The sequence below is a fragment of the Ailuropoda melanoleuca genome, chromosome 8 (assembly GCF_002007445.2).
Source record: "Ailuropoda melanoleuca isolate Jingjing chromosome 8, ASM200744v2, whole genome shotgun sequence".
Taxonomy (NCBI): Eukaryota; Metazoa; Chordata; class Mammalia; order Carnivora; family Ursidae; genus Ailuropoda; species Ailuropoda melanoleuca.
Window position 1 is genome coordinate 76,266,225 of NC_048225.1, and position 25,285 is coordinate 76,291,509.

The 25,285-nt window shown below is 36.9% G+C and overlaps 1 protein-coding gene across 9 annotated transcripts in view; it reads left to right on the plus strand.

Annotated features, from left to right (window-relative positions):
* The window catches only part of DNM3 (dynamin 3), a 532,818-nt gene that overhangs the window by 427,840 nt on the left and 79,693 nt on the right, over positions 1-25,285 (plus strand). For 6 of the 9 annotated variants that reach the window (XM_034666734.1, XM_034666737.1, XM_034666736.1 and 3 more), the window contains one exon: positions 3,737-3,748. The exons of the other annotated variants lie outside the window; for them this stretch is intronic. In XM_034666734.1, the coding sequence (XP_034522625.1) occupies positions 3,737-3,748 (12 nt within the window). The remainder of the gene's footprint in view (positions 1-3,736; positions 3,749-25,285) is intronic. 9 annotated transcript variants of the gene reach the window in all.

The window sequence follows — 25,285 nt, forward strand, 5'->3', positions numbered from 1 at the left end:
CCACAGATTTAGCCTTCTACCAGTTACCTCATCTTTCTGAACAGCCACAGTACTTTAAAGATATATCTAAATCTGAATTTGGATTTAGCAGAATTTTTATTGCTTTAACTTCTTTTTTTTTTTTTTAAAGATTTTATTTATTTATTCGACTGAGATAGAGACAGCCAGCGAGAGAGGGAACACAAGCAGGGGGGGTGGGAGAGGAAGAAGCAGGCTCATAGTGGAAGAGCCTGATGTGGGGCTCGATCCCATAACGCCAGGATCACGCCCTGAGCCGAAGGCAGACGCTTAACCCCTGTGCCACCCAGGCGCCCCTTATTGCTTTAACTTCTATTTCCTTTGGCCATTAAATTAAAATTATAACCATTATAAAATTTTATATTGTTGAATAATTGAATTGTTATACAATTTTGAAGTAAAGATGTTTCTAATGAAATTAGTTAATAGCATTTTGGGGTTTTTGAGTGATGAAAATGAGATTAAAAAGTGTGAGTACCAGGCTTATAGGCTACAATTAAAGAACTTTTAAAAGATCATTTTACAGGAAAAAACATATATACATGCATCAGTAAGTGTGAATACAAATAAATGTAAATTTCATTAACTATCTAAAGAACATGATATAAAAAATGACAGACTTTACAGGCACAGTTTTGTCAGCTAACAGTATGACTTAAATTGTATATAAACACTAAAGAATTCCAAATTCTTTGGAACATTTTGTGTGCAGTGAAATGAGGTAGACTTTAAGTCAGATCTACTCACATTTGAATCCTGACCCTTCTATTTATTGGCCATGTGGCTCAGGCAACTTACTTAACTCTTCAATTGTTTGTTCTTTTTTAAACTCAAAATAATGCTACCTTTCCCGGTGTGATTTTATAGGATTAAGTGAGGACGATTGCACATCACCTCTGGCGTAGTGCTGCAGCCAGGTGGATGTGTTCAATGCCATGTAGCCTTTATTACTATTGAAAATCATTCATGGTCCATGAAGCCCTAATTCCCAGTTTAGTAGTTATTTTTTTCTTTGCAGACTGTCAGTGGGACTTGGGCATGTGAGGGAGAATTTCCTTAACTGTTGGCTGAGGAGGCAGAATTCTTTAGGGGGTGTCTTGGGGTTGTGCCGCCCTGTGCACGGGCTGGTTTGGAAGGCTCCGTCTGTCTGTCAGGAGTGAGCCCAAGGGGCCGTCTGTGAAGGAAAGTGAGGATTCACAAGCCTGCCCTCCGATGCTGGCCTGCTGGCTATCGGAAAGGAGCAGCTTGTAGCGTAGTGGGGGCCCTGGAATTAAATTTGGTACAAATTCAGTTTTGCCTATTCGTTAAAGTGTTATACACCTGAGAATTTCTGAAGAGATTTCCATTGGCTATATGGATGGACGGTCCTCCCCTCTAGGGTATGAGTTAAGTGATGAAAGATGGCGGTAGAATGTGAGACACCCCGGAGCTTCATTATACTTCTGAATTCAAGACCTTCCCAGTCATAGTGAATGCTTTTAGGACGCTTTGGAAGTTGAACCCACTCTATCAATGAAGTCTTTGGGGACTTCAGAAACTCCTTGTGGATAGACTCTAAAACTGAATGTTTCTCTGTGGCAAATAGCAACTGGGGTGAGGGTCTCTGTATCGTTCGAGGGGGAGAAGAGGAATGCCCACAGCCCTCCATAAATATGTTTTAATATGGGATGACCACTCACATGCATTTATTTACTCAGCCATCGATTAATACAAGCCTGACAGAGCCCATGCTTAGCCCGGCCACGCATCACTTTCTTCTTAGCTTATTCAGCAGCACTTCCCACACCACGTCAAGCGGCCACATGACCAATGCTGAAGAGTTTCGTTTTTCTTCAGTGGAGGTACTTGCCGTGATCTAAACATAAATTGCTGCCACACAGAGTAGTGGAGGGAATTATAAAACATTTACAGTTGGCCATTCATGAGTGTTATGCCTCTCTCAGAATAGACGATGGGGAAATGATTGAAGGAAGCAAGAAATGGCAAAGCCACACCGCGTCCTCCACATGGATGTTTCTCATATTTAAGGATCAAGGCCCCCTACTCTGTGACATCATTGTTGCTACTACAAACAGAACCGTCTGCCATCGAGCAGAGAAGCCAGTCATTCCCTAATGTGCAAAAATACTTGGTTGAACTCCTGAAACTTATTTGGTAGATCAAAAGCGGCACTGCTGTGGAATTCAATAAACTCCGTCTGTTTGAGGTATTTTCAGCAATATTGCACTTCTTTGGAGAACCAGGTCCTGTTATTGTCTAAAATAGAATTTTACTCCTGATAAAATTCCCTGTGGGGATCTTTATTGCCTTATTGAATGGTTGGCATATTCCCCTATTTTTCCCCCCTTCATTCTTTTTCCCCTTCATTCATTCTCGTGTCATTATTTATGTCTCACAGAAGCCAGTGATTTTAACAGTGATATCATGGCAACTCCCAATGCCAAGAAGCTTCCCTACACTGTTTTATCAGTGTCTTTAAACTTACGTTATGTTATTATTAAATATGATGGCTGTGATGTCCTTGGATTAGACATTTCCCCATCGTCACCAATTGGCATTTTTTTTAAAAAAACACCTCTCCTGTGATTGTTGCCTTGCCCCTCTCCAGAAAATTTCTGTATGTAGTGTTTCTCCCTGCACATCCTCTTTTACGACTAAATGCCAGATCTTCAGCCCAACCTGTTACCCCACCCTGGGCTCAGCCTCATCCACAAGACGCACACACTTTACTAACAGCTCTCTTCAACTCTGCATCTCAGCGAGAAATTCCTCCTGGGCCCCTTGTGAGAAGACTTCAGATGTGTTCCCTGCCCATATCCCATCACGCCTTCCCCACAGGATCTGACCTTGCAAGGACTCGGATTGTCCTGGGAATAATGAATCACCATTTTATTTTTTTAAGCCATATGTGAGTTAAATTGTTTGATAGAAATCATACTCCTGCCGCTCCAGTTTGAAACAGGAGAGCCATTTGCCCGCCGCCAGTTGCTGGCTGCTCTCTGTGTCTCCATCCAGAGTGTCTCTTTTAGAAATGACTGCATTTTTTGTGACTAACCTTTCCAGGACCATTTTCTTGAATGTGGACCAGTGTTTATTTTGGCCGTATCCCCACTATACAGCTTTCGCTTCCCATGCCAACCCGAGACAAAACTCATAATTTATGAAGCAGAGGAATGGCACAGATGGAGGTCGTAACTTGGTCTGCTTACCCTGTCTCCCCAGAACCACCCACTCCTTCCCTCTGCTCCCTTTTCCTTTCTTTTTCCACCTTCTTTGAAACCAAGGATGCAGTGTTTGTTTAAAAATGCATTGGCTGATGAAATTTTCCACTGCTTGGCATGTTGGAGGAGGGGCTGTCAGGAAAGGGCAAGCTGACATACTAACTGTTTTGCCTTTCATGCTAACAGTTCACTTATTACCAATTCAAACCAGTGCTTTTTGGCCATGTTCCCATACTCCAAGGATTCCGGGTAGAAAGAAAGGGGGAGATCTCTGTCATAATTTTCTGCTGTTGTAAATATATGATTTCATTTAATATAAGTGGATTCTTTGACTTGCCCATGGGCTCTGGGTGCTGTATGTAGAGGATGTCAGTGAATAAATTATTTGTTTTGATTTTGCTCTAGCGTGAAAAACCTTACAATCTTTAAATAAGTTTATGTTTAACATATTTCTTTTTTGTTTTTGTTTTTGTTTTTCCTTGCGGCTACGTGCACAGGGGAACAACAAAGTAAGTTCTTTGCCCTATTGCAGCTCCTCTTTCTCTCTAGCCCCACCCCCCACCGCATGTATCTTGGCAAGAGTGTTTCTGTGCAAGTTGAAATGACTGTTGTCTGCGACAGCGCACCAATGATACAGGGCTTGCAAATGCCGGGGAAAACATACGTTTGGACTATCCTAATGGCTGTTCTGTTTTGACCTTTTGGAAGGGCAGTGTTACGTTCTTTAGGGTTGGTTTCGGGTGGTTCGGAGAGGTTGATAACATAAGGAAAGAGATCAACACCAAGAGCAAAGATTATGAAGATTTAATAATGAGGACTCTTCTGCAGAAAGGGTACAACAATCTGATGAAACTCAGTGCAGCAAAGTTTTTGACCAAAAATCAAAGCTCTTATGTTAATGTGCAGTTATAAAAACCCCAAACTGGAGTCTTAAATAGCAGGATGGCTGGCTTTGCTGGTGAAACTGAACTAGATCAGTGCTCTGGCTTTGAAGGTGCCTTAAAATGGATGGAAGAGGGTGGGGTCCACATTTGACTTGGCTTCTGCACCCTGATGTATTCCAGCTGGACGGAAGCAGGAGGGTGTGGGGGATGGAGGAGGAGACCAAATGTGCATGATAGATTTGTGAGACCAGGCGGCACACACCGATGGTGAAAATTATCTTCATGTTGTTATTGTCATTAGATGAATGAGCGTGTTAGTCATTCGTAGGGTTGCTGGCTTGTTTGAATTTCAGTTCAATTCTTCCAAAAGATTAGAACTACTTCTCACTTACGTTAGCTCTATAATAGTAGCATAGTTAGGGAAGATGGTCTTAAGTTTAGCACGGTGATTTGTTTTTCCTTTTTTCTATGGAGAATTATTAATGTTTCATCCTACCAGGTGGCCCACTTAAAATGGGCCTCACTGAATACAATAAGAATTGAAAAGAATCCGTTCTATAAGGGGCGGCCTGCATAGTTAAACCAGCTGGAATTCATCAAAATTGCTATTCATAAGCCATACATATAGAATGTAAAACAAATGTGGGAAACCTTGCAGTTTAATTTGATGGAATGTGCTGTTATAGAATATGTTGAAGTCGTGGTTGGTATTGAAAATGTGTCACTTTATGAATTTATATCTGAATAGAACTGCTTGTGACCCAAGTAATAATATTAAATAAAGTTAAAAATACTACAAGAAAAGTACAAGATAGACATTTGTGAAGAAGCAAGATGGTGAGTTCAGTCCACTAATAGTTCACTTTTTAAAAATGGCAGGTAGCTTATGAAATTAGAGATTCCTTGCACAAAGTAAAGGATAATATTTCTACCTAATACTACCACTATTAGAAAAAACATTCGGACAAATATAAAAACCCATATTTTTGTTCTGACACCATATGATGTATTTCAATTCTTGAGTAGTAAATATGTCTGATCTAGTCACTTACATTGAGTCTCTGTCTAGAATTTCATGTGCTCCATGTCTTGTTTGTTTGTTAAATGCCATGAGCTAATTGTGAGTGCACTAATAACGAGTCTGTGTATGTGATGATCAGAGAACCAGCTGCTGACATTTTGGGGGAAGTGCTAACCCGTAGACCCCTCAAAAAGCATTAATGATTTGCTTCTTTCACTAGTGATTCACTGATGACTTAAAGGGATTTGTAAAATTCCCAAAAGAAAATGCTCCTCTAAAGTAGGAGTCATCCATTTATTGTGTCTTGCTTGGTCAAGTTCTTCTGGGCAATGTTCAGTTTAATAGAGTTTACTGATTTTCAGATCGTTATAATGCAGTGAGCAGTAAAGCCCCAAAGTGCTAAGCTGCTGCTCGTAAGGGTACCTCTAGGATGATGTAGAAGGTCTTCCAGGGTCTTCAGGCACCTGGAGCCACCATCTGCGTAGCGAAAACTTCGTACAATGCTGAGGGGGTTTCTTCAGGTGCCCGAGGGTCAGTTGAAGAGTGTTAAAGACACGAGCACTGACTGCTTTGGTTTTTAATTGAAAAGTGGCTACTTTGGAGGTGCCCTTATGCCTTATGCCTTAATTTTTCATTGTTTATGTTATGAATGGTGAAAAAATGTAATGCTAATACTTTAAAAATCCAATCATTGTCCTGACCATGTATTCTGGCACGAAAAAGCCTCCTGAAATCACAAACAGCACATCTGCGTGCTATTTTCCTTTAGCTTAGAATTTCAGTATAAATGGAAAACACTGGAATACAAGCTGTGCTGTCTCCAGAGTATAGATCTGGAGTCTTCAAAAGGAGAATATGAGGTTCTTTTTTCCCTCTAATTCTGGAATGCTTGGTCTGAATTGTCCCCAAGGCAACATACCTAACTTGTTGCCTGCCGTATACGTGAGCCAGCTGTAAAAGGTGACTCATTTTAGACTCACAATGGCTAATTGTTTATTTAGGGAATGGCATTTTATTATTTATGATATTAACCAGACTCTAAAGAGAATGAAGTCTGCTGAATTCATGTTTCTTTAGATGAGCAGGATGAATGGATTCATCTTCCCACATATGTTAAATGCAATGTAAACACACACACACACACACACACACACACACACACACATCCACACACATATATTCTGAGCTGTACGGAACAAGCCTACTATCCATTTTCTCGTAGCAACTCAGCTGATCTGCTCCAGCCACCTTTATTAGATTACACTTTGGGTTTGGTATCTAATCTTCTAAACTCCAAGGAAACAAACTCTCATGATAGGTGCACAGATTTATATTACAATGGAATGAAACAGCAAGGTTCACATTCCTCTTTGAACAACTGTATGTATTTTGTTATTTTTCCTTAAAAAGCAAATTTTCCTTTTCTGAAGGGATCACAGTTACCAAAAAAAAAAAAAATTCCTTCCAAGCCCATTACTTATTTTTCCTTTTGAAAATGTTTTTCTGTTGGCATAGTGATACTCTAAATCGCTTAGGGTAAAGTCTGTCTCCTCCTTAGAGGGGTTTCCCTAAACCGTGGATTCCAAGTCCATGTCTTCATGAGGAAGACCAGAGTCTAGGACTTCATGAGTCAGTTTTGGGAATGTGAACAAATATATACAGTAATGGGTTTGGGGGGGGTTGTTTTTGTTCTTTTTCTTAATTTGTTGTACACAAATGTAAAATGTCATTTGCAGAACTGAGGCCTTCAGGTAAAAAGTAATCTCCATATTTCTTGTCCTAAAAAGAAGACATTTAACTTCTTATTTAATTTGATGCCCTCTCTTGGTAGGCATTTCTAGGAATATAATAGGCTTTTCATTTTATTTCTTTATTAAAGACTTCGGGTTTTGTTAAATATCTTTGATATTAGCCAAATTAAAAGTAGAGAAATACTAAATAAGGAATAAAATTCTATAACAAAAGCTCTCAAGATTCTTAATGATGTTGGTGCAGAAACATAAATGAAAACTGAAAAAAAAAAAAGAAATCCTGATGAATTAAGAAATGAACACTTCAAAAAATTTTAAGTTGTGGGGAAAAACTACATTTAATCTCTTCTCTTACGAATCTTTTATGACCTATGAAAGAGAGATTTACTACCCTTTTACTTCAGTCTTCTTAAAGTGAAGGATTCTTACATTTCTTCTGGCAGAAGTATTAAGTTGACCACCTTGATTAGAGAGAAGGAACATTTGAAAAGGAGAAATAGAATAGAAACATGCTAAAACAATTTTTTTAGTCTAAGTCTTAATAAAGTTCTGGTTAGGTTAAATGCAATAATGTAATACATTTCAGAGGGCTTTGCTGTTTAAGAAAAGAAAGGAAAATCAGATTTAAACACTTGTTTTTACATTAAAAAAATACTTTGTCTAGTGATTTCCCAACACATTCAGTGAGACAAGTGGACAATGTCGGCCTCCATTAATGGGAAAAGTAGTTATTACCTAGAGTATTTATTTTGGTGATCCACTGGATTCTATTGCAAAGATTGAGTATGCCAGATCAAGTGTCACCAAAATATATCATACTGAAGAACATAGATGTTAAATGCATGATAATTTCTCTTATCTCTTAGGCCAAGAGACTCCTAAATTCTTGCCCTCGGTCGAAGGTGAGAGACTATAGATAACACTGAAAAACCATCACCAAACTTGTAAAGAACCAGACAGTATAATATCATAATGTATTATGATGTATTTCCTTTCTAATATTTAAAATATATGTAAGTGCAAATCAGAACATTCTAAGCAGTTTAGGTATAGTCAGGTGAATTCGGGTTTTTTATTTTCTTTGAATGATGTATACGCTTTCCTTGATTTTTCTTAGAGAAGCTTAGAAAATATTTTCCCCTGGGATTTAAGGAGAGACCATCTGATTTGCTTAATTTATGCATAACCCAATAAGAATATCATTAAAGTGAAAAGAAAGGATGAAAACTTATTGGCCTAAAAGTGTTATTTTAGTTTCATGTGCATATAAAAATGAATTGTCTGTCTCAATCTTCTCAACACCAATAAACCTTTGGTTCTTTTTTTGGCAAACCTATCTTAAAAGACCATTGCTTAATGCTTAGCTTTTGAACCCCCTTTTATTGTAATCAGTTGGAGGAAAGGGCAGTTCAGTTGGAGGCAGAAAAGTTTGAAAGTGAGTTGCAATCTATATCGTGTTTCCAAATTTATTAATCTTGTCAAATAGACTATAAGAAAGCAAGAATTGATCTGTTGCTCAGAAAGCTCACAGTGGGTGATAGAACGGGGACTTCTGAAGGGTTCATGGGGTTTATTTATATATTTTATTTCCTCTATTGTTTTCAAAACAAGTGACTTCACTCTAGTTAATGAGAAATAATGAGAAGAATTTTTGTCTTACTTCATAGCTTTTTTGACATATTCTGAGTATTGTACTTTTTAAAATTTTAATTCCTGTGTAGTTAAAATACAGTGTTATAGTAGTTCCATGTGTACAATGTAGTGACTCAGTATGGTGATTCAACAATTCCATACATCACCTGGGGCTCATCATGACAAGTGCTTTCCTTAATCCTCATTACCTGTTGGTTTATATCTTTTTTTCACTTTTTTTTTTTTTTAAAGATTTTATTTATTTATTTGACAGAGATAGAGACAGCCAGCGAGAGAGGGAACACAAGCAGGGGGAGCGGGAGAGGAAGAAGCCGGCTCACAGCAGAGGAGCCTGACGTGGGGCTCGATCCCATAACGCCGGGATCACGCCCTGAGCCGAAGGCAGACGCTTAACCGCTGTGCCACCCAGGCGCCCCCTTTTTTTCACTTTATTTGCTGTTTTGTTTCTTAAATTCCACATGTGAGTGAAATCATATGGTATTTGTCTTTCTCTGACTGGTTTGTTTCACTTAGCATAATATTCTGTAGTCCATCCATGTTGTTGCAAATGGCAAGACTTCATTCTTTTTTATAGCTGAATAATATTCTGTTGTGTATATATACCACATCTATATCCATTCATCTACTGATGGACACTTGGGCTGCTTCCATAGTTCGCTATTGTAAATAATCCTGCAATAAACATAGGGGTGTATATATCCCTTCAAATATATGTTTTTTTATTCTTTGAGTAAATACCCAGTAGCATGATTACTGGATTATGGGGTAATTCTATTTTTGATCTTTTGAGGAACCTTCATACTGTCTTGCACAGTTGTTACACCAGTTTGTGTTCCTACCAGCTGTCCACGAGGGTTCCTTTTTCTCCACGTCCTCGTCAACACTTATTTCTTGAGTGTTTGATATTAACCATTGTGACAGGTGTGAGGCGATATCTCATCATGGTTTTGGTTTGCATTTCCCTGATGATGAATGATGTTGAGCATCTTTTCATGTCTCTTGGCCATCTGGATGTCTTCTTTGGAGAACTGTCTGTTCATGTGTTCTGCCCATTTTTTATAGGTTTATTTGGGGTTTTAAAAAATGTATATTGGGTTGTATAAGTTCTTTATATATTTTAACCCTTTATTGGATATGTCATTTGCAAATATCTTCTCCCATGTAGTAGGTTGTCTTTTAGTTTTGCTGGTCATTTCTTTTGAGGCACAGAGGCTTTTTATTTTTATGTAACCCCAATAGTTTCTTTTTGCTTTTGCTTCCCTTGCCTAAGGAGATATATCTAGAAAGATATTGCTATGGCCAATGTCAGAGAAATTAGTGCCTGTCCTCTCTTCTAGGACCTTCATGGTTTCAGATCTCACATTTAGGTCCTTAATCCATTTTGAGTTTATTTTGTGTATGGTGTAAGAAAGTGGTCTAGTTTCATTCTTTTGTATGTAGCTGTCCAGATTTCCCAACACCATTTGCTGAAGAGACAGTCTTTTGCCCATTGCATATTCTTGCCTCCTTTATCGAAGATTAATTGACCATATAATTGTGGGTTTATTCGTGGGCGTTCTATTCTGCTCTATTGATCTATGTGTCTGTTTTTGTGCCAGTACCATACTGTTTGGATTACTACAGCTTTGCAATATAATTTGAAGTCTGGAATTGTGATACCAAATTTGTATTTCTTTTTCAAGATTGCTTTGGCTATTTCAGGTCTTTTGTGGTTCCATAGAAATTTTAGTATTGTTTGGTCTAGTTCTGTGAAAAATGCTCTTGATATTTTGATAGGGATTGCATTAAATGGGTAGATTGCTTTGGGCAGTATAGACATTTCAACAATATTTGTTCATCCAACCTGTGAGCGTGGGCTGTCTTTCCATTTCTTTGTGTCATCTTCAATTTCTTTTATCAGTGTTTTATAGTTTTCAGAGTATAGGTCTTTCACTTTTTGATTAAATTTACTCCTAGGTATTTCATTATTTTAGGTGCAATTGTAAATGGGTTTTTTCAAAATTTTCCTTCCACTGTTTCATTATTAGTGTAGAGAAATACAAAAGATTTCTGTACATTGATTTTGTATCCTGCAAACATACTGAATTCATTTATATTCTAGTATTTTTGGGAGAATCTCTAAGGTTTTCTGATAGTATCAGGTCATCTGCAAATAGTGAAGGTTTTATTTCTTCCATACCAATTTGGATGTTTTTTAATTTCTTTTTGTTGTCTGATTGCTGTGGCTAGGAGTTCCAGTACTATGTTGAATAAAACTGGTAAGAGTGGACATTCTTGTCTTGTTCCTGACATTAGGGGAAAAGCTCTCAAGGTTTTCATCATTAAGTATGATGTTAGCTGTGGGTTTTTCATATATGACCTTTATTATGTTGAGATATATTCCTTCTAAACCTACTTTGTTGGGGGTTTTTATCATGAATGGATGTTGTACTTTGTCAAATACTTTTTCTGTGTCTATTGAAATGATAATATGGCTTTTTATCTTTTCTCTTATTGATGTAATGTATTGATTGATTTGTGAATATTGAGCCACTTTTGCATCCCAGGAATAAATCCCACTTGACCTTGGTGAATGATTTTTTAAAATGTATTGTTGGATTTGGTTTGCCAATATTATGTTGAAGATTTTTGCATCTGTATTCATCAGGGATATTAGCCTGTAATTCTCTTTTTAGTGTAGTGTCTTTATCTGGTTTTGGTATCAGGGTAATATTGGCCTCATAGAGTGAATTTTGAAGTTTCCTTCCTCTTCTATTTTTTGGAAAAGTTTGAGAAGAAATAGGTATTAACTCTTCTTTAAATGTTTAGTAGAATTTACCTGAGAAGCTATCTGGTCCTGGATTTTTGTTTGTTAGCAGTTTCTTGTTTACTGATTCACTTTCACTGTTAGTAATTGTTCTGTTCAAATTTTCTGATTCTTCCTGCTTCAGTTTTGATAGTTTATGTTTCTAGGAGTTTATGCATTTCTTCTAGGTTGGCCAATTTGTTGTCATATAATTTTTTATGATATTCTCTTACAATCCTTTGTATTTCTGTGGTGTTTGTTGTTATTTTTCCTCTTTCATTTGTGATTTTATTTATTTGAGTCCTTTCTCTCCCCCCCCCTTTTCTCTTATTTTGATGAGTCTGCCCGGAAGTTTATCAATTTTGTTGATCTTTTCAAAGAACCAGCTCCTGGTTTCATTGGTCTGCTCTATCGTTTTCCTAGTTTCTATTTTCATTTATTTCTGCTCTAATCTTTATTTTTTCCTTCCTTCTGCTGATTTGGGGTTATGTTTTTCTTCTTTTTTTCTTTTTAGCTGCTTTAAGTGTAAGATTAGGTTGTTTATATGACATTTTTCTTGCTTCTTGAAGTTGGCCTGTATTGCTATAAGCTTCCTCTTAAAATGGCTTTTGCTGCATCCCAGAGATTTTGTACCATTGAGTTTTCATTTTCAGTTTTCTCCATGTAATTAATTTTTTTTTCTTTAAGTAATCTCTACACCAAACTTGGGGCTCAAACTTAAAACCCTGAGATGAAAAGTCAGATCCTCTACCAACTGAGTTAGCCAGATGCTCCTCCATGTAATTTTTTATTTCTTCTTTGATCTCTTGGTTGACCCATTCATTATTTAGTAGCATGTTTAACCTCCATGTATTTGTGCTCTTTCCAGACTTTTTTCTTGTGGTTGATTTCTAGTTTCATAGCATTGTGGTCAGAAAAAAATATGTAGTATTACTTAAATCTTTTTGAATTTGTTAAGTTTGTTTTATGGCCTAATGTGTGATCTATTCTGGAGAATGTTCTGTGTGCACTTGAAAAGAATGTGTATTCTGTTCTTTGAGGATTGAATGTTGTGAATGTATTTGTTAAATCCATTTGGTGTAGTGTGTCATTCAAAATCTCTGTTTCCTTGTTGATATTCTGTTTGGATGATCTGTCCATTGATGTAAGTGGGGTGTTAAAGTCCCCTACTACTATTGTATTACTATCAATTTGTACCTTTATGCCTGTTATTAACTGTATTATGTATTTGGGCGCACCCGTGTTCGGTGCATAGATATTTACAATTGTTATATCTTCTTGTTGGATTGTCCCTTTTGTTATATACTGTCCTTCTTTGTCTCTTGTTACAGTTTTTGTTTTAAAGTTTATTTTGTCTGATACAAGTATTTCTACCCCAGCTTTCTTTTGACATCCCTTTGCATGATAAATGTTTCTCCATCCTCTTACTTTCAGTCCGCATGTGTCTTTAGGTCTTAAATGAGTCTCTTGTAGGCAGCATATAAATGCATGTTGTTTTTTTACCCTATGTCTTTTCTGTCACCCTAGTCCATTTACATTCAAAGTAGTTATTGATAAGTATGTATTTATTGCCAATTTGTAACTTGTTTTGTGGTTGTTTTTTAGTTCTTCTCTGATCCTTTCTTCTCTTGTTCTCTTTCATGGTTTGCTGGGTTTCTTTAATGCTTATACTTGGATTATTTTCTCTCTCTCTCTTTCTTTTGCATATGTATTACTGGCTTTTGATTTGTGGTTATCATTAGATTTATATATAACATCTGCATATACCAGTCTATATTAAGTAGATGGTAGCTTAAGTTTGAGCCCATTCTTTACTCCTCTCCCCACCACATTTTTGGTATATGATGTCATACTTTTTATCCTTTTATTTTGCAAGTAACTTTTACAGATATACTTATTTTCACTGCTTTTCTGCTTCTTACATTTTTTATTCTTATGGTCTTTCCTTTCCTCTCAAAGAGTCCTCTTCAACAGTTCCTTAGGCTAGTCATCATGAACTCCTTTAGCTTTTGTTTGTCTGGAAATTCTTTATCTCTCCTTCTATTCTGAATAATAGATTTGTTTGATAGAGTGTTCTTGGCTGCAGATTTTTCCTTTCAGTGCTTTGAAAAGTTTGCTGATAGCCTTATGGAGTTTCCCTCATATGTAACTATCTTCTTTTCTCCTGCTTCTTTTAAAATTCTCTCTTTATCATTCCTTTTGGCCATTTTAATTACTGTGTGTCTTGGTATGGACTTCCTTGGGTTGATTTTTTAGGGGACTCCCTGCCTTCTGAATCTGGATGTCTGTTTCCTTCCCACATTAAGGACGTTTTCAGCTATTATTTCTTCAGATTAATTTTCTGTCCCCTTTTCTCTCTCTCCTTCTGGGATCCCTATAATGTGAATGTTATTATGCTTGATAAAGTCACTGAGTTCCCTAAGTCTGTTCTCATTTTGCATAATTTTTTTTTCTCACACCTGCTCAGTTTGATTACTTCCTATTGCTCTGTCTTCTAGGTCACTAATTTACTCCTCTGCTTCTTCTAGCCTGCTATTTGTTACATCTAGTGTATTTTTAATTTCATTTGTTTTGTTCTTCGTCTGTGATTATTTCTTTTTCATGTTTTCTATCTTGTTAAGGGTCTTACTGATGCTTTCCACTCTTTTCTTAAGTCCAGTAAGTATCTTTACAATTATTGCTTTAAATTCTCTATCAGGAGTGTCTGGGTGGCTCAGTTGGTTAAGCATCTGACTTTGACTTGGGTCATGATCTCCGGGTCCTTGGATCGAGCCCTGTGTCAGGCTTTTTGGGAGTCTGCTTCTCTCTTTCTCTCCCTCTCCATCTGTCCTTCCCCCCTCCACCTGTGTTCTCTCTCTCTCAAATAAATAAATAAAATCTTTTTTAAAATTCTCTATTAGGCATATTACATATATCCTTTTTGTTTAGGTCTCTTGCTGTGGTTTTGTCCTGTTCTTTCATTTGGGCATATTCCTCTGTCTCCTCATTTTGTCTAACTCCCAGTGCCTGTGTGTTAGGAAAGTCAGCTACATTTCCTGCTCTTAAAAGTAATGGCCTCATGAAGAAATCCTGTAGCGTCCAACAGTGTAGTGTCCCCTGTTCACCAGAACCGCATGCTTCAGGGGTGTCTCCTATGTGTGTTGTGTGTTACCTGTTGTCATGTCTGGGCTGCTTTTTCCTTCAGCCTAGTCATCTGCAGAGGCTTTCTTTGCCTATTGTGGACAGTGTTTGATCCCTAGCCAGGGTGGGGCATGTAGTTTTAGCAAGGCACACACTGGTTTGCTTGCAAAATGAGATCTGTAGCTGCTGCTGCAGAGACTGGGGCTGTGTGGGGAGGGCAGGCAATTTTAAGAAGGTGCACCCTTCCACAGGGCCTGCAGCTGCTGCCAGGACCAAGGCCCTGCAAAACACACTGGTCAGAGACTTGGTTTTGGCAAGATTTTCACTGGTCTTCAGGAGGAGGGGACCCGCCGAGTCCAAACTGAGGCAAAGGTGACTGGGAAGGGTGGATCCACTAAAGCACAGTGGGGCAGGGTTTGGTGTAAGCAAGTTAGGTAGTGAGGCAGCTGTGTGTTTATGCTGGGGGTTGGAGGATGGAAATGGTACCTTGCTAGCTCCTTTGTTCCTGGAGGGTTCTCCCTGAAATCCCTGCCTCTCTGAGCGCTAAGATGAGTGAGTAACTCTCTATCCCATATGCCCAGGCATTTTTCAAACTGCTCCTTCTATGCTGTATCCCCACAGGCTCTTTGTTATGCTATTTCTTTAAGGGTAGAGACTCAGCTTCCTATCACCGTCTGGGCTCTCCCAGAGCCAAGCCCTCTGATTTTTAAAATTCCAGGCTTTATGGCTCACTGGTTGTAAGAACTCATGAAATTTGGCCCCTCTAGTTTTCAAAACCAAATATTTTGAGGATTCATCTTCCCCATGTGGGCTCCCTGGTGTGATAATCTGTTTCTCTCCCTTCTCCACCATTGATTGAGGCTCCATCCCGCCCATGGATGGTCTGCTGGAGTCCATCCAGGTTCCCACCACTCTCCTCCCTTCTTACCCTCTTTGATGTGGCTTCTTCTCTGCCTTTAGTTGGGGAGTTTGTTCTGCCAGTCTTCAGGTCATTTTCTGGGTTATTTGTACTGATATGAGTGTTATCTAGTTGTATCTATGGGACAAGGTGAACTTAGGGTCCTCTTACTCTGCCATCTTGGCCCCCTCTCAATAATCTCTCACAGTATTTTAAACATCTTTTTGTATGCTGATATTTTTTAATGGAATTGGTTTGAATGGAAATTTTTTTTTTAAGATTTTATTTATTTACTTACTTGACAGAGAGAGAAAGCACAAGCAGGGGGAGGAGGAGAGGGAGAAGCAGGTTCCCTGCTGAGCAAGGAGCCCGATATGGGGCTCAATCCCAGGACCTTGGAATCATGACCTGAGCCAAAGGCAGACACTTAACTGACTCAGCCACCCAGGCACCCCTGAAAGGAAAAATTTTATACCTCTCTCTTGAAAACATGTTATGATCAAGTATGATTTTAGAAATGCCAATGTGATAAATATGGGTTGAAAATTAAGAACTTACCAAAGCATTTTTATCAAAAAGTATAAATTAAAAATTTTTTATTAATTTATCTTTGTGTGATTATCATACTGTACAGTGAAATCATACCAGAATCATTATAGTTGTAAGAGTTTAAAATTTTTCTCCCTATCTTTGGCAGATCAACTGGACAAAAACTACAATGAAAAAGAACGTGATTATTATAAGAAATAAGGTTGACTCAAAAGATATGTGTGTGTATATTTTTTAAATAATAAATATTGGATATCTGATAAGCTACAAAAGCTATAGAAAACTAGATACACCTGGCAAACTTTAAGTGTAAAAGCTGATCTATTCAGGAAAAGAAAATACACTCCAAAATGGATCCAAATGGAAATCAATACTTAACAGACTATTTGGGATATAATAACAGTGAAAACACTAAACAGGAAACATTGTAAGATAGGGCCAGTGCTATATACAGAGAAAAACTAATAACTTTAAATGGAATTATTATTTTTAATGGAAGTACATAAATTTAAAAGGTTGGAAAGTGAGCAACAAAAAAATCTAAAGAAAGAAATTAATGATTAAAGATTAATAAATTGGAAAATAATGAAAGAAAAATATGAGAGCTTAAGCTACATACAAATTTAAAGCTTTTGTATGGTACAGAAGACAGTAAACAGTTAAAAGACAAATGACAAATTGATAAAATATTGCAGCATGTATGATATTCAAGGGATTAAATACCCTCAAAATAGAACTGTTTCTATTTGATTCCTTTAAAACAGAACAAAAACCTATTGCGAAGAAAAGAAAGCTGACCAAATCAATATACATTCATTTAATACCATAAAAGGAAAAAAAAAGGACTGCTATAAAGTTCAGTTTCATCAGCAACCAAGAATTATAAATTAAAATAGCCAGCTATACATCATTTTTGACCTTTCAGATTATGAGAAATGTGAAAGAATGGTCATGTTATGTAGTAATAAGGAAGCTGTCCTTCTTGTATACGAGATGTGGCACAGTGTACATATGGCCCTCCTGGAAGGTGGCCAGTTTGGTGTTATTTATCGAATACTTTGATTATATGCCAACCTTTTGGCCAAGTAATTCTACTCTTAAACATTTATTTTTATCAAATAATTCAATAATTGTGCAAAGGTATTTGTTCAAAAATCACTTTGAAACATTGTTCACAGTTACCAGTGTTTAAAAACAGTATCAATATATATCATAGCTAATTGGTTTAAGTAGAGCATGGTACATCAATGAAATGCTTTGAAGCAAATTTTTTAAAAAATGAAGTATATATTGACTGCGATGGAGATTTTCATGAAATTAGCTAGGAAAAAAACCCCACCATGGATAACGTAATCCCACTTTTGTTTTAAAAATTTTATACAGCCACATCGTGCTTGTCCTCTGGGAGCCTGCTTCTTCCTCTCCCACTCCCCCTGCTTGTGTTCTCTCTCTCACTGACTGTCTCTCCATCTGTCAAATAAATACATAAAATCTTAAAAAAATAAATAAAAATAAATAAATTTTTAAAAAGGTTTTAAATATACCTTAGACCACTATAACACTGTATGTCAACTATACTTAAGTAATAAAATTTTTTAATGAAAAAGAGAAAGATATTTAAGTGGAGGATAGTGAGAAGAAGGAAATATAAAGTGTTCAAAATAATATTCAGAAGGAAAAATATAGAACATGAGTAGATTAAACTTTATAAGCAAGTCAAAGATAATGATATAAATAATGGAAATTAAGCATCTAAGACTGTACAAATGTAGTATAATTGTGTAATCTTGTCTATTATCATTATTATATTTGTAATGAATATATAGATTTTGTTAATTTCTTTCCCTTTACTGTGCCTGTACAAATATGTTATTTTTTTTCACTGAATTACATATTTTTGAAGGATCATGCTATGAGGCTCTGACGCTTACATTCCCTCATTGCCTATGGCTCTCAATACTGGCTTTGTTTCACATGCTCAAATTCCATGGTACCCAGCCTCCCCATCTTCCTGGACCAATCCTTCTTCCTTAAATTCCATGTTTTTACCTGTCAGCACCATTGCCCACTGTGACGATGCTGTGCATAATGTACAAAAATATATATATTATCTGAGGATTACCAGAGAGCCATTTCATGGCCTAATTTCTGGCCCTCTATCTTCTACTATTTTAAGAATCTACTATTTAAAGATAGTAACATATAATATGAAGCTAATGAAAAGAATTTTGCAAAATTTAAATTCAAAAGTTGATTCATTTGCCTTAAATTCATCCATTTATGCAACAAAATGTATAATCTGAAAATTGAAAAGCAGGATGACAGTTAATTTCTTAGGATCAGAATTAGTGTCTCTACTAAGAAATGCTCCTCTTGAGGGGGAAAACAAAAACAAAAAAAACCTCCTTTTTGTTTCAGAGTCATGTTGACTATTGAACAATATTAACTGTGTTTTTGCTGGGTACTCTACCAGGCACTCTTGTTTGAGCAAGAACTAAACAGATTAAGGCTAGTGACCATTAAAACCAGTGACTTAAATCTAAAGATTGATCCAGGTTTATATATAAAAAAAAGAAAACTAAAGTTGAAAATGACATATACAATATATATGACAGGCAGAGTTGTTATTTTATTTGCCAAAGTTTAAAGAGCTCTTACAAACCAATAATAAAATGCAGTAAGAAAAACAACAAATGGGAGCAGGGTTTGTAGGGAAGGTCAAGAGCCTGCTGTGTCGGTTCCGAGGAGAGATGATGGCTTGGGGTATTGTCACAGCAGAGGAGATACTGAGAAGTGGTTGGATTTGGGATATACTTTGTTGGTAAAGCCAATCTTTTAAGATTTACTGGTGGATGAGATGTGAAAAGTGCAAGAATGAGTAAAATTTAAAAAGATTATTGAGTCTTAGACAATAGGTACATGTTAGTGCCATTTAAAAAGTTGAGTAATATGGGGAAAGGAAAAAATGGGATGGGTCATATTGTTTTGACCATGTTAAATTTGGGATGCTTCAGACACATCAGTGTTGAGTCAGGATAGGCTAAGTTCTGCTGCAACAAACAGCCTTCAAAATCTGGTGGCTTCAAACTATAAGATTGATTTCTTTTTTTTTTTTTAAAGATTTTATTTACTTATTCGACAGAGATAGAGACAGCCAGCGAGCGAGAGAGGGAACACAAACAGGGGGAGTGGGAGAGGAAGAAGCAGGCTCATAGCTGAAGAGCCTGATGTGGGACTTGATCCCATAACGCCGGGATCACGCCCTGAGCTGAAGGCAGACGCTTAACCGCTGTGCCACCCAGGCGCCCCTATAAGATTGATTTCTTGATCATTCTATATGCCCATCTCACATTGTCAGGGTCTCTGCTCCTTTTTATTCTCATTTCAAGACTCAGTTTGGTCAGATTATTGCTGATCACCATGGCATGGAAAAAGAATGAGTGGAGAATCACACACTGGCCATTAATGCTTCTGTCTGAATGTGACGTGTCATCTCCATACTCTTTTTATTATCCAAAGTGAGCCACATGGCCACACCTAATCCCAAATGGGCAGGGAAGTACCGTGTTACCAAGTCCTTGAAGGAAAACTGGATATTTAAATGACTATCTCAGCATCCAAGTAGAGATATCTTCTAGACAGTTAAATATATAAGTCTGAGTGGAGAGGAGAGGGCTTCAGACAGAGAGTTGGATATTGTTAGATATTTAAAATTTCACAGCTAGGATAAAGTATAGAAACCAAAAAGAAGAGAGCTGAGGACAGAATTATCTATCCGTTAGAAATACAGTAGAAAAGGAAAAACCATCTAAGGAGACATACAAAGAAGTGTCATTTATGTGTATGCGTGCACGCACATCTACGTGTTTCTGTCTGTGTTTATATGGGCAGACAGGTGTAGTAAATGAGTTTGAAGAAAAGTTAGGGGTGTTTGTGACTTTTTTAGACAACCATGTATTAACTGATTTGCTAATGTACTCCAATATTATTTTTATAAACTTAGAAATCCAATAAGGTAAGGAAAATCTTTATATAAAAACCGTTTGGAAGTGGGGGCATGGGAGGAAAAATAACGTTTAAGTAGGCTGAACAGGTGAATATGAGGCACTTTATAAGAAGCTAGAAGGCAGGGGCGCCTGGGTGGCACAGCGGTTAAGCGTCTGCCTTCGGCTCAGGGCGTGATCCCGGCGTTATGGGATCGAGCCCCACGTCAGGCTCCTCTGCTATGAGCCTGCTTCTTCTCCTCTCCCACTCCCCCTGCTTGTGTTCCCTCTCTCGCTAGCTGTCTCTATCTCTGTCGAATAAAATAAATAAAAATCTTTAAAAAAAAAAAAAAAAAAAAGAAGCTAGAAGGCAATTTGAATGTATGCCTGAACTCAGTTGTTAAATGATAGCTGTTACATAGAAGCCATACACTTGCGTATTAAACATTAAACAATCTGAATAGATGGAGCCCATAGACAGGTATCCCAGAATGAAACCTAAAATAAGTCACTTATTTAGGACTCCATTTTTTTTTAAGAAACTGTGAAGAGGGACTAGCATATTTTGACTTATGACCGTGTTCTTTTGTAAACCATTTTATTTTGTTTGTCCTAATTTGTTCCATATTATTTCAGTACAAAGTTAGCAATGGATTTCTCTTAATTATTGGGGTAAGCAGGATCTAGTATACAAAGTTCCAAAAAGAAAACAGAATAGTATATAAATAAGGCTTTAGGAAATCTATTCGGTTGCATGCCAACTAACCTAATCAGACCTAAATTCGAAGACTAATGTTGTTTAGGGCTATCTAACTGTATAACAAAATGGGATATTAAACACCAACTTTACATAATAACAACACACATTCTGCAGGATAATTGCTATTTCTGACCAAATTTTAAGTGAAGAAAGTTCTAATTGGGGCATTTTCATTTTAGTCATTTCAGTAACTAGTCATTAGTCACATAATTTTTTTTAATTTTATGTCACATGCTTCAAAGAGAATTGGTGACACTTCAAGGAATTAGGCAAAACAAACAAAAAAGAATCTGATGAAAAGAGCAAAATTTAGCTTTAAAAAAAAGGCTTAACCTGTTGAAATCCTTCTACCACTGCAATTATTCCCTCACATAAGAAACTGGGGGGAAAGTGTTATTTCCACTTAGCTCATTGGTTCTCAACAAGGGATGATTTTGCTCCCTGGGGGACATTTGGCAATATCTGGAGACGTTTTTGATTCAGACTGGGGAGGCACTCCTGGTATCTAGTGGGTAGAAGCCAACATCCTATTATTTATAGAACAGCCTCCATAATAAGGAATTATCCAATCAAATGTGTCAATAGTGTCAAGGTTGATAGACACTGACCTAGCCTCAAATAAGAATGCAAGATCCCCCATACTAAAATCTAACCTATGAAGATTTAAGCCTCTGATCTTCGTTAGCTGAGCCCAGTTTACCTAGGATTGTTTGAAGACCTGGAATCTGTTCAAACTGCAAACTGTAAACATATGCAGTCCACACTTCCCATCATGCCTCACCAGTATCTGCCTCATTTCAAAAATATTCCCTGTCCTTTGATTTGCTGGTTTGCCTTAGAAAGTATGACAATAACTGAAGATATTTGCATACTTGGACTTGCATACTTGGTCAAGAGGTTCAGGGTCAAGGACTGTGGGTATTACAAAGAATTGCCTTTACTAACACTTTATTGTGAACATATGTCTTTCATTAAATAAATAAAACCCCATTTTTATAAATTTGGGCAACTTTTATGTGCTTCCATTAAAAGCCAATTTCAAAATTAGAATTCCGTGGAAACAGAAAAGTTAAAATATTTCTATATTTAAGCATTATAACAAGATATAAAATTAGACTGAGGTACAGTTAAAATCTGAGCCTTTATCAAGAAAAACCTTTCTAATGTTCCAACCTAAACATCATCATTTGGCCCTTTCCATGTGGTCCAACAATTCAACTCACAGATTGTTGAAGAGGAAACTTTCTTGACCAAAGTATGGAATGTATTTTCTGTGCATCAATTTTTTTTTTAAGTCACTTTAAGACAGCCGGTACACCTAGACCCAAAGATAAAGTCACCTACGTCAGTTTGCCCAGCCCATTTACAGGTAGAGTTTTTTAGGCATTGAAACATCAACCTACATACTTTGATTTTCTTCAAATGTGACAAAATTACTGGAGTCAGTTGTAGAAGCCAAGTCTTATGAAGGCTTTTTAGCAATTTTACGTTTCTAATTCATGTGAAATTGCCGAGAGGGTTATAATTATGATGAATGATTAAAGGATACAATTTATAGTATATCGATGTATAGAATGTGAGTATCACATCAAGGAGTGGGGCTAAGTTTCAGCTTGGATTCTATAAAATGGCATAATTCTTGTGGTCCTGGAATAGATCTTTAACAAAGACACTGTATTACAACTGGTTAGCAAATAGGAAGGCCTCCCAGATGGTGAGAAAGCAGTATTTAAATTTTAATACTAGACGGGGAACATTAGGCACAGATTTGACAGAACAGAATTTTGTATATTGGTAAGTTGTGTAATACGGTTAATTTATCTGTTTCTTATTTGGTTATTTTCTGTCTTCTTAACCGTACTTCAACTGTACTTCCCCCAATGGTTCGTTAACTTATTATATCCCTAGAACTTGGGACATAATGGTAGTGAGTAAATATTTATGGAACCGTTTAATGAATGAATATATATGTTGGAAGAAACAAGTCACAAACTGTGAACTTAGGTATATAGTTACAGGGGAGAAGTAGGTGACAGTGCAAAGAAGGGAAATTGGGGAATGGTAGGAATAGGGAAGGGAGAGGGAGGGACATCGAGACCGGAGAAATAGCTTCCAAAATCTCTAGCCATCAACCTGGTCACCATGACAGATTCATCTGAAATTACTGTAACCAATTCTCCAACATACATTTAAATGTTTACGTTGCCAGATCACTTACCTCATTCTTAAGGGCTAGGCACAATAAAGTACTAATAAAATTAATTATTGGACTTTTTTCCCAATATGTGTAACTTAAATCTGATTGAGCTTTACTCTCAGCTCTAGCAATCTGTTTTGTACCATGGGAAGAACATCTCTTTATATCTTAATCTTTTTTCAAAATAGGGATAATAACATTATTATAAAAAGGAAGACTCTCAGAATTGTTTCATTTTCTTACCTTTTGTCTCTGTGTTCCCAGTTCAAGGGATGGTCCTACTCTCTGATGAGGCCATCTCTTTAGCATTATTTTAGAACTTCGCTTTAATCAGTTATTTCCGTGCTCTTGGATTTTTTAAAATTTAAGCATAGTTGACATGCAATATTATATTAGTTTCAGGTGTACAACATAGTGATTCCACTTTTATATGCATTATGCAGTGATCACTTCAATAAGTATAGCTACTATCTGTCACCATATAAAATTCTTACAATATTGACTATATTCCCTGTGCTGTAAATTGCATCCTGGTGTATTATTTATTTTATAACTGGAAGTCTGTACCTCTTTACCCCCTTCCCCTATTTTGCCCATTTCCCTATCTCTTCTCCCATCTGGCTACCACCAGATTGTTCTCTATCTATGAGTCTGTTTCTGTTTTGTTTTGTTTGTTCATTTGTTTTGTTCTTTTAGATTCCACATATAAATGAAATCATATGGTATTTGTCTTTCTCTGTGTGACTTATTTCCCTTAGCATAATATCTCTAGGTCCATCGTGTTGTCAAAAATGGAAGATTTCATTCTTTTTTATGGCTGAATAATATTCCATCTTTATCCATTCATCTATTGTTGGATACTTAGGTTGCTTCCATATATTGGCTATTGTAAATAATGCTACAGTAAACATAAGAGTGCTTATATTAACTTTTTGAATTAGTGTTTCATTTTGTTTATATAAATAACCAGAAGTAGAATTACCGAATCTTATGGTAATTCTAATTTTCATTTTTTGAGGGACTGCCATACTGTTTTCCACAGTGGCTGCACCAATTTCCATTGCATTTCCACCAACAGTGCACAAAGGTCCCCTTTTCTCCACATCCTCACCAACACTTGTTATTTCTTGTCTTTTTGGTACTAGCCATTCTGACAGGTGTGAGGTGATATCTCATTGTGGTTTTGATTTCCTCTTGGATTTTCATTCTGTTTTCTTCTACTAGCTTTATCTCCCCTGCCTTTGTATGCATATACATATATATATGCATATATATATAAACATACGTTTATATGTATGTATATATATATTCTCTAACTGGCTTTCCCATTCAAAAAACTGTCTATTCCTCTTTTTCCCTTCACCACTAAGTCTCTTTAAATTAGTTCATTTAATCCTCACAACAATCCTGTAAGACAGTGGTCCTCAGCTGGGGAGATTTAGCAATATCTGGAGACATTTCTGACTGTCACAGTTGGATTGAGGGGAACTACTGGCATCTAATGGGTAGAGGTCAGGGATGCTACTAAGCATCCTGTGAGGCTCAGAGCTAAACGTCTAAATGTCACCAGTACTTCTGTTGAGAATCCCTGCTATAAAGTAAACATTATCTTCTCCATTCTAGAGATGAAGAATATGGAGCTTAGTACAGGTAGCAGACTAGCCAAAGATCACATACTTAATAAGTGAAGGAATCAGGATTTAATTCACACCTAGTTTTGAATCTAGAGTTGGTGAACTTTCTAATATATTGAAACTCAGTTTCAACCAGTTTTTTATCATATGTAAATTTAGGGTAAACATTTTTGTGCATAATTCTTCATATGCATTTTTTATTACTTCCTTAAAGTAGATTTGTAGAAGTGGAATTGGTATTGAAGGGAATGAATACAGAGTTTTTTTTATTTATGCTACCAAATTACCTTCCTCAAAGCCCGAGCAGTTCACATCTCACCTGACCCGAACCTGCAAAGAGCAACACAGTTTTCTCGTAGCTTATTTAATCCTTGCCAGTTTGATCATCTGCCTTTCCTTAAAAAACAGACGAACAAAAATCTCTGCTGCTCAGATAGTTTCCTTTCACTGCAAACCTATTGACCCTTCTGAGGAGAGGAACAAAGAAGTCTAGAGTTTTAACACTTCAGTCTGAACTCAAATCCTAGCTCTGCCACTTAATAGCGGGGCGGCATTGTGCAAGTTACTCCGAGTCTCCCTCTTCGTTTGTTAAATGGACCCTGATGATCATCTCTACCTCACAAATGAGATAATCCTTGTGATGTATGTAGGACAGTGCCAGGAACAAGGCGGGATTCTGAAAAGGTATCAGTCCCATTAGTTTTTGTATTTGCTTGGTCTCTTAGACTTTGTTGAAGTGCCATGATTCTGGACCCAAGAGATGCTCTGACCCCAGTATCATCCTCATTCTCCAAATATCATCTCTTTTCCA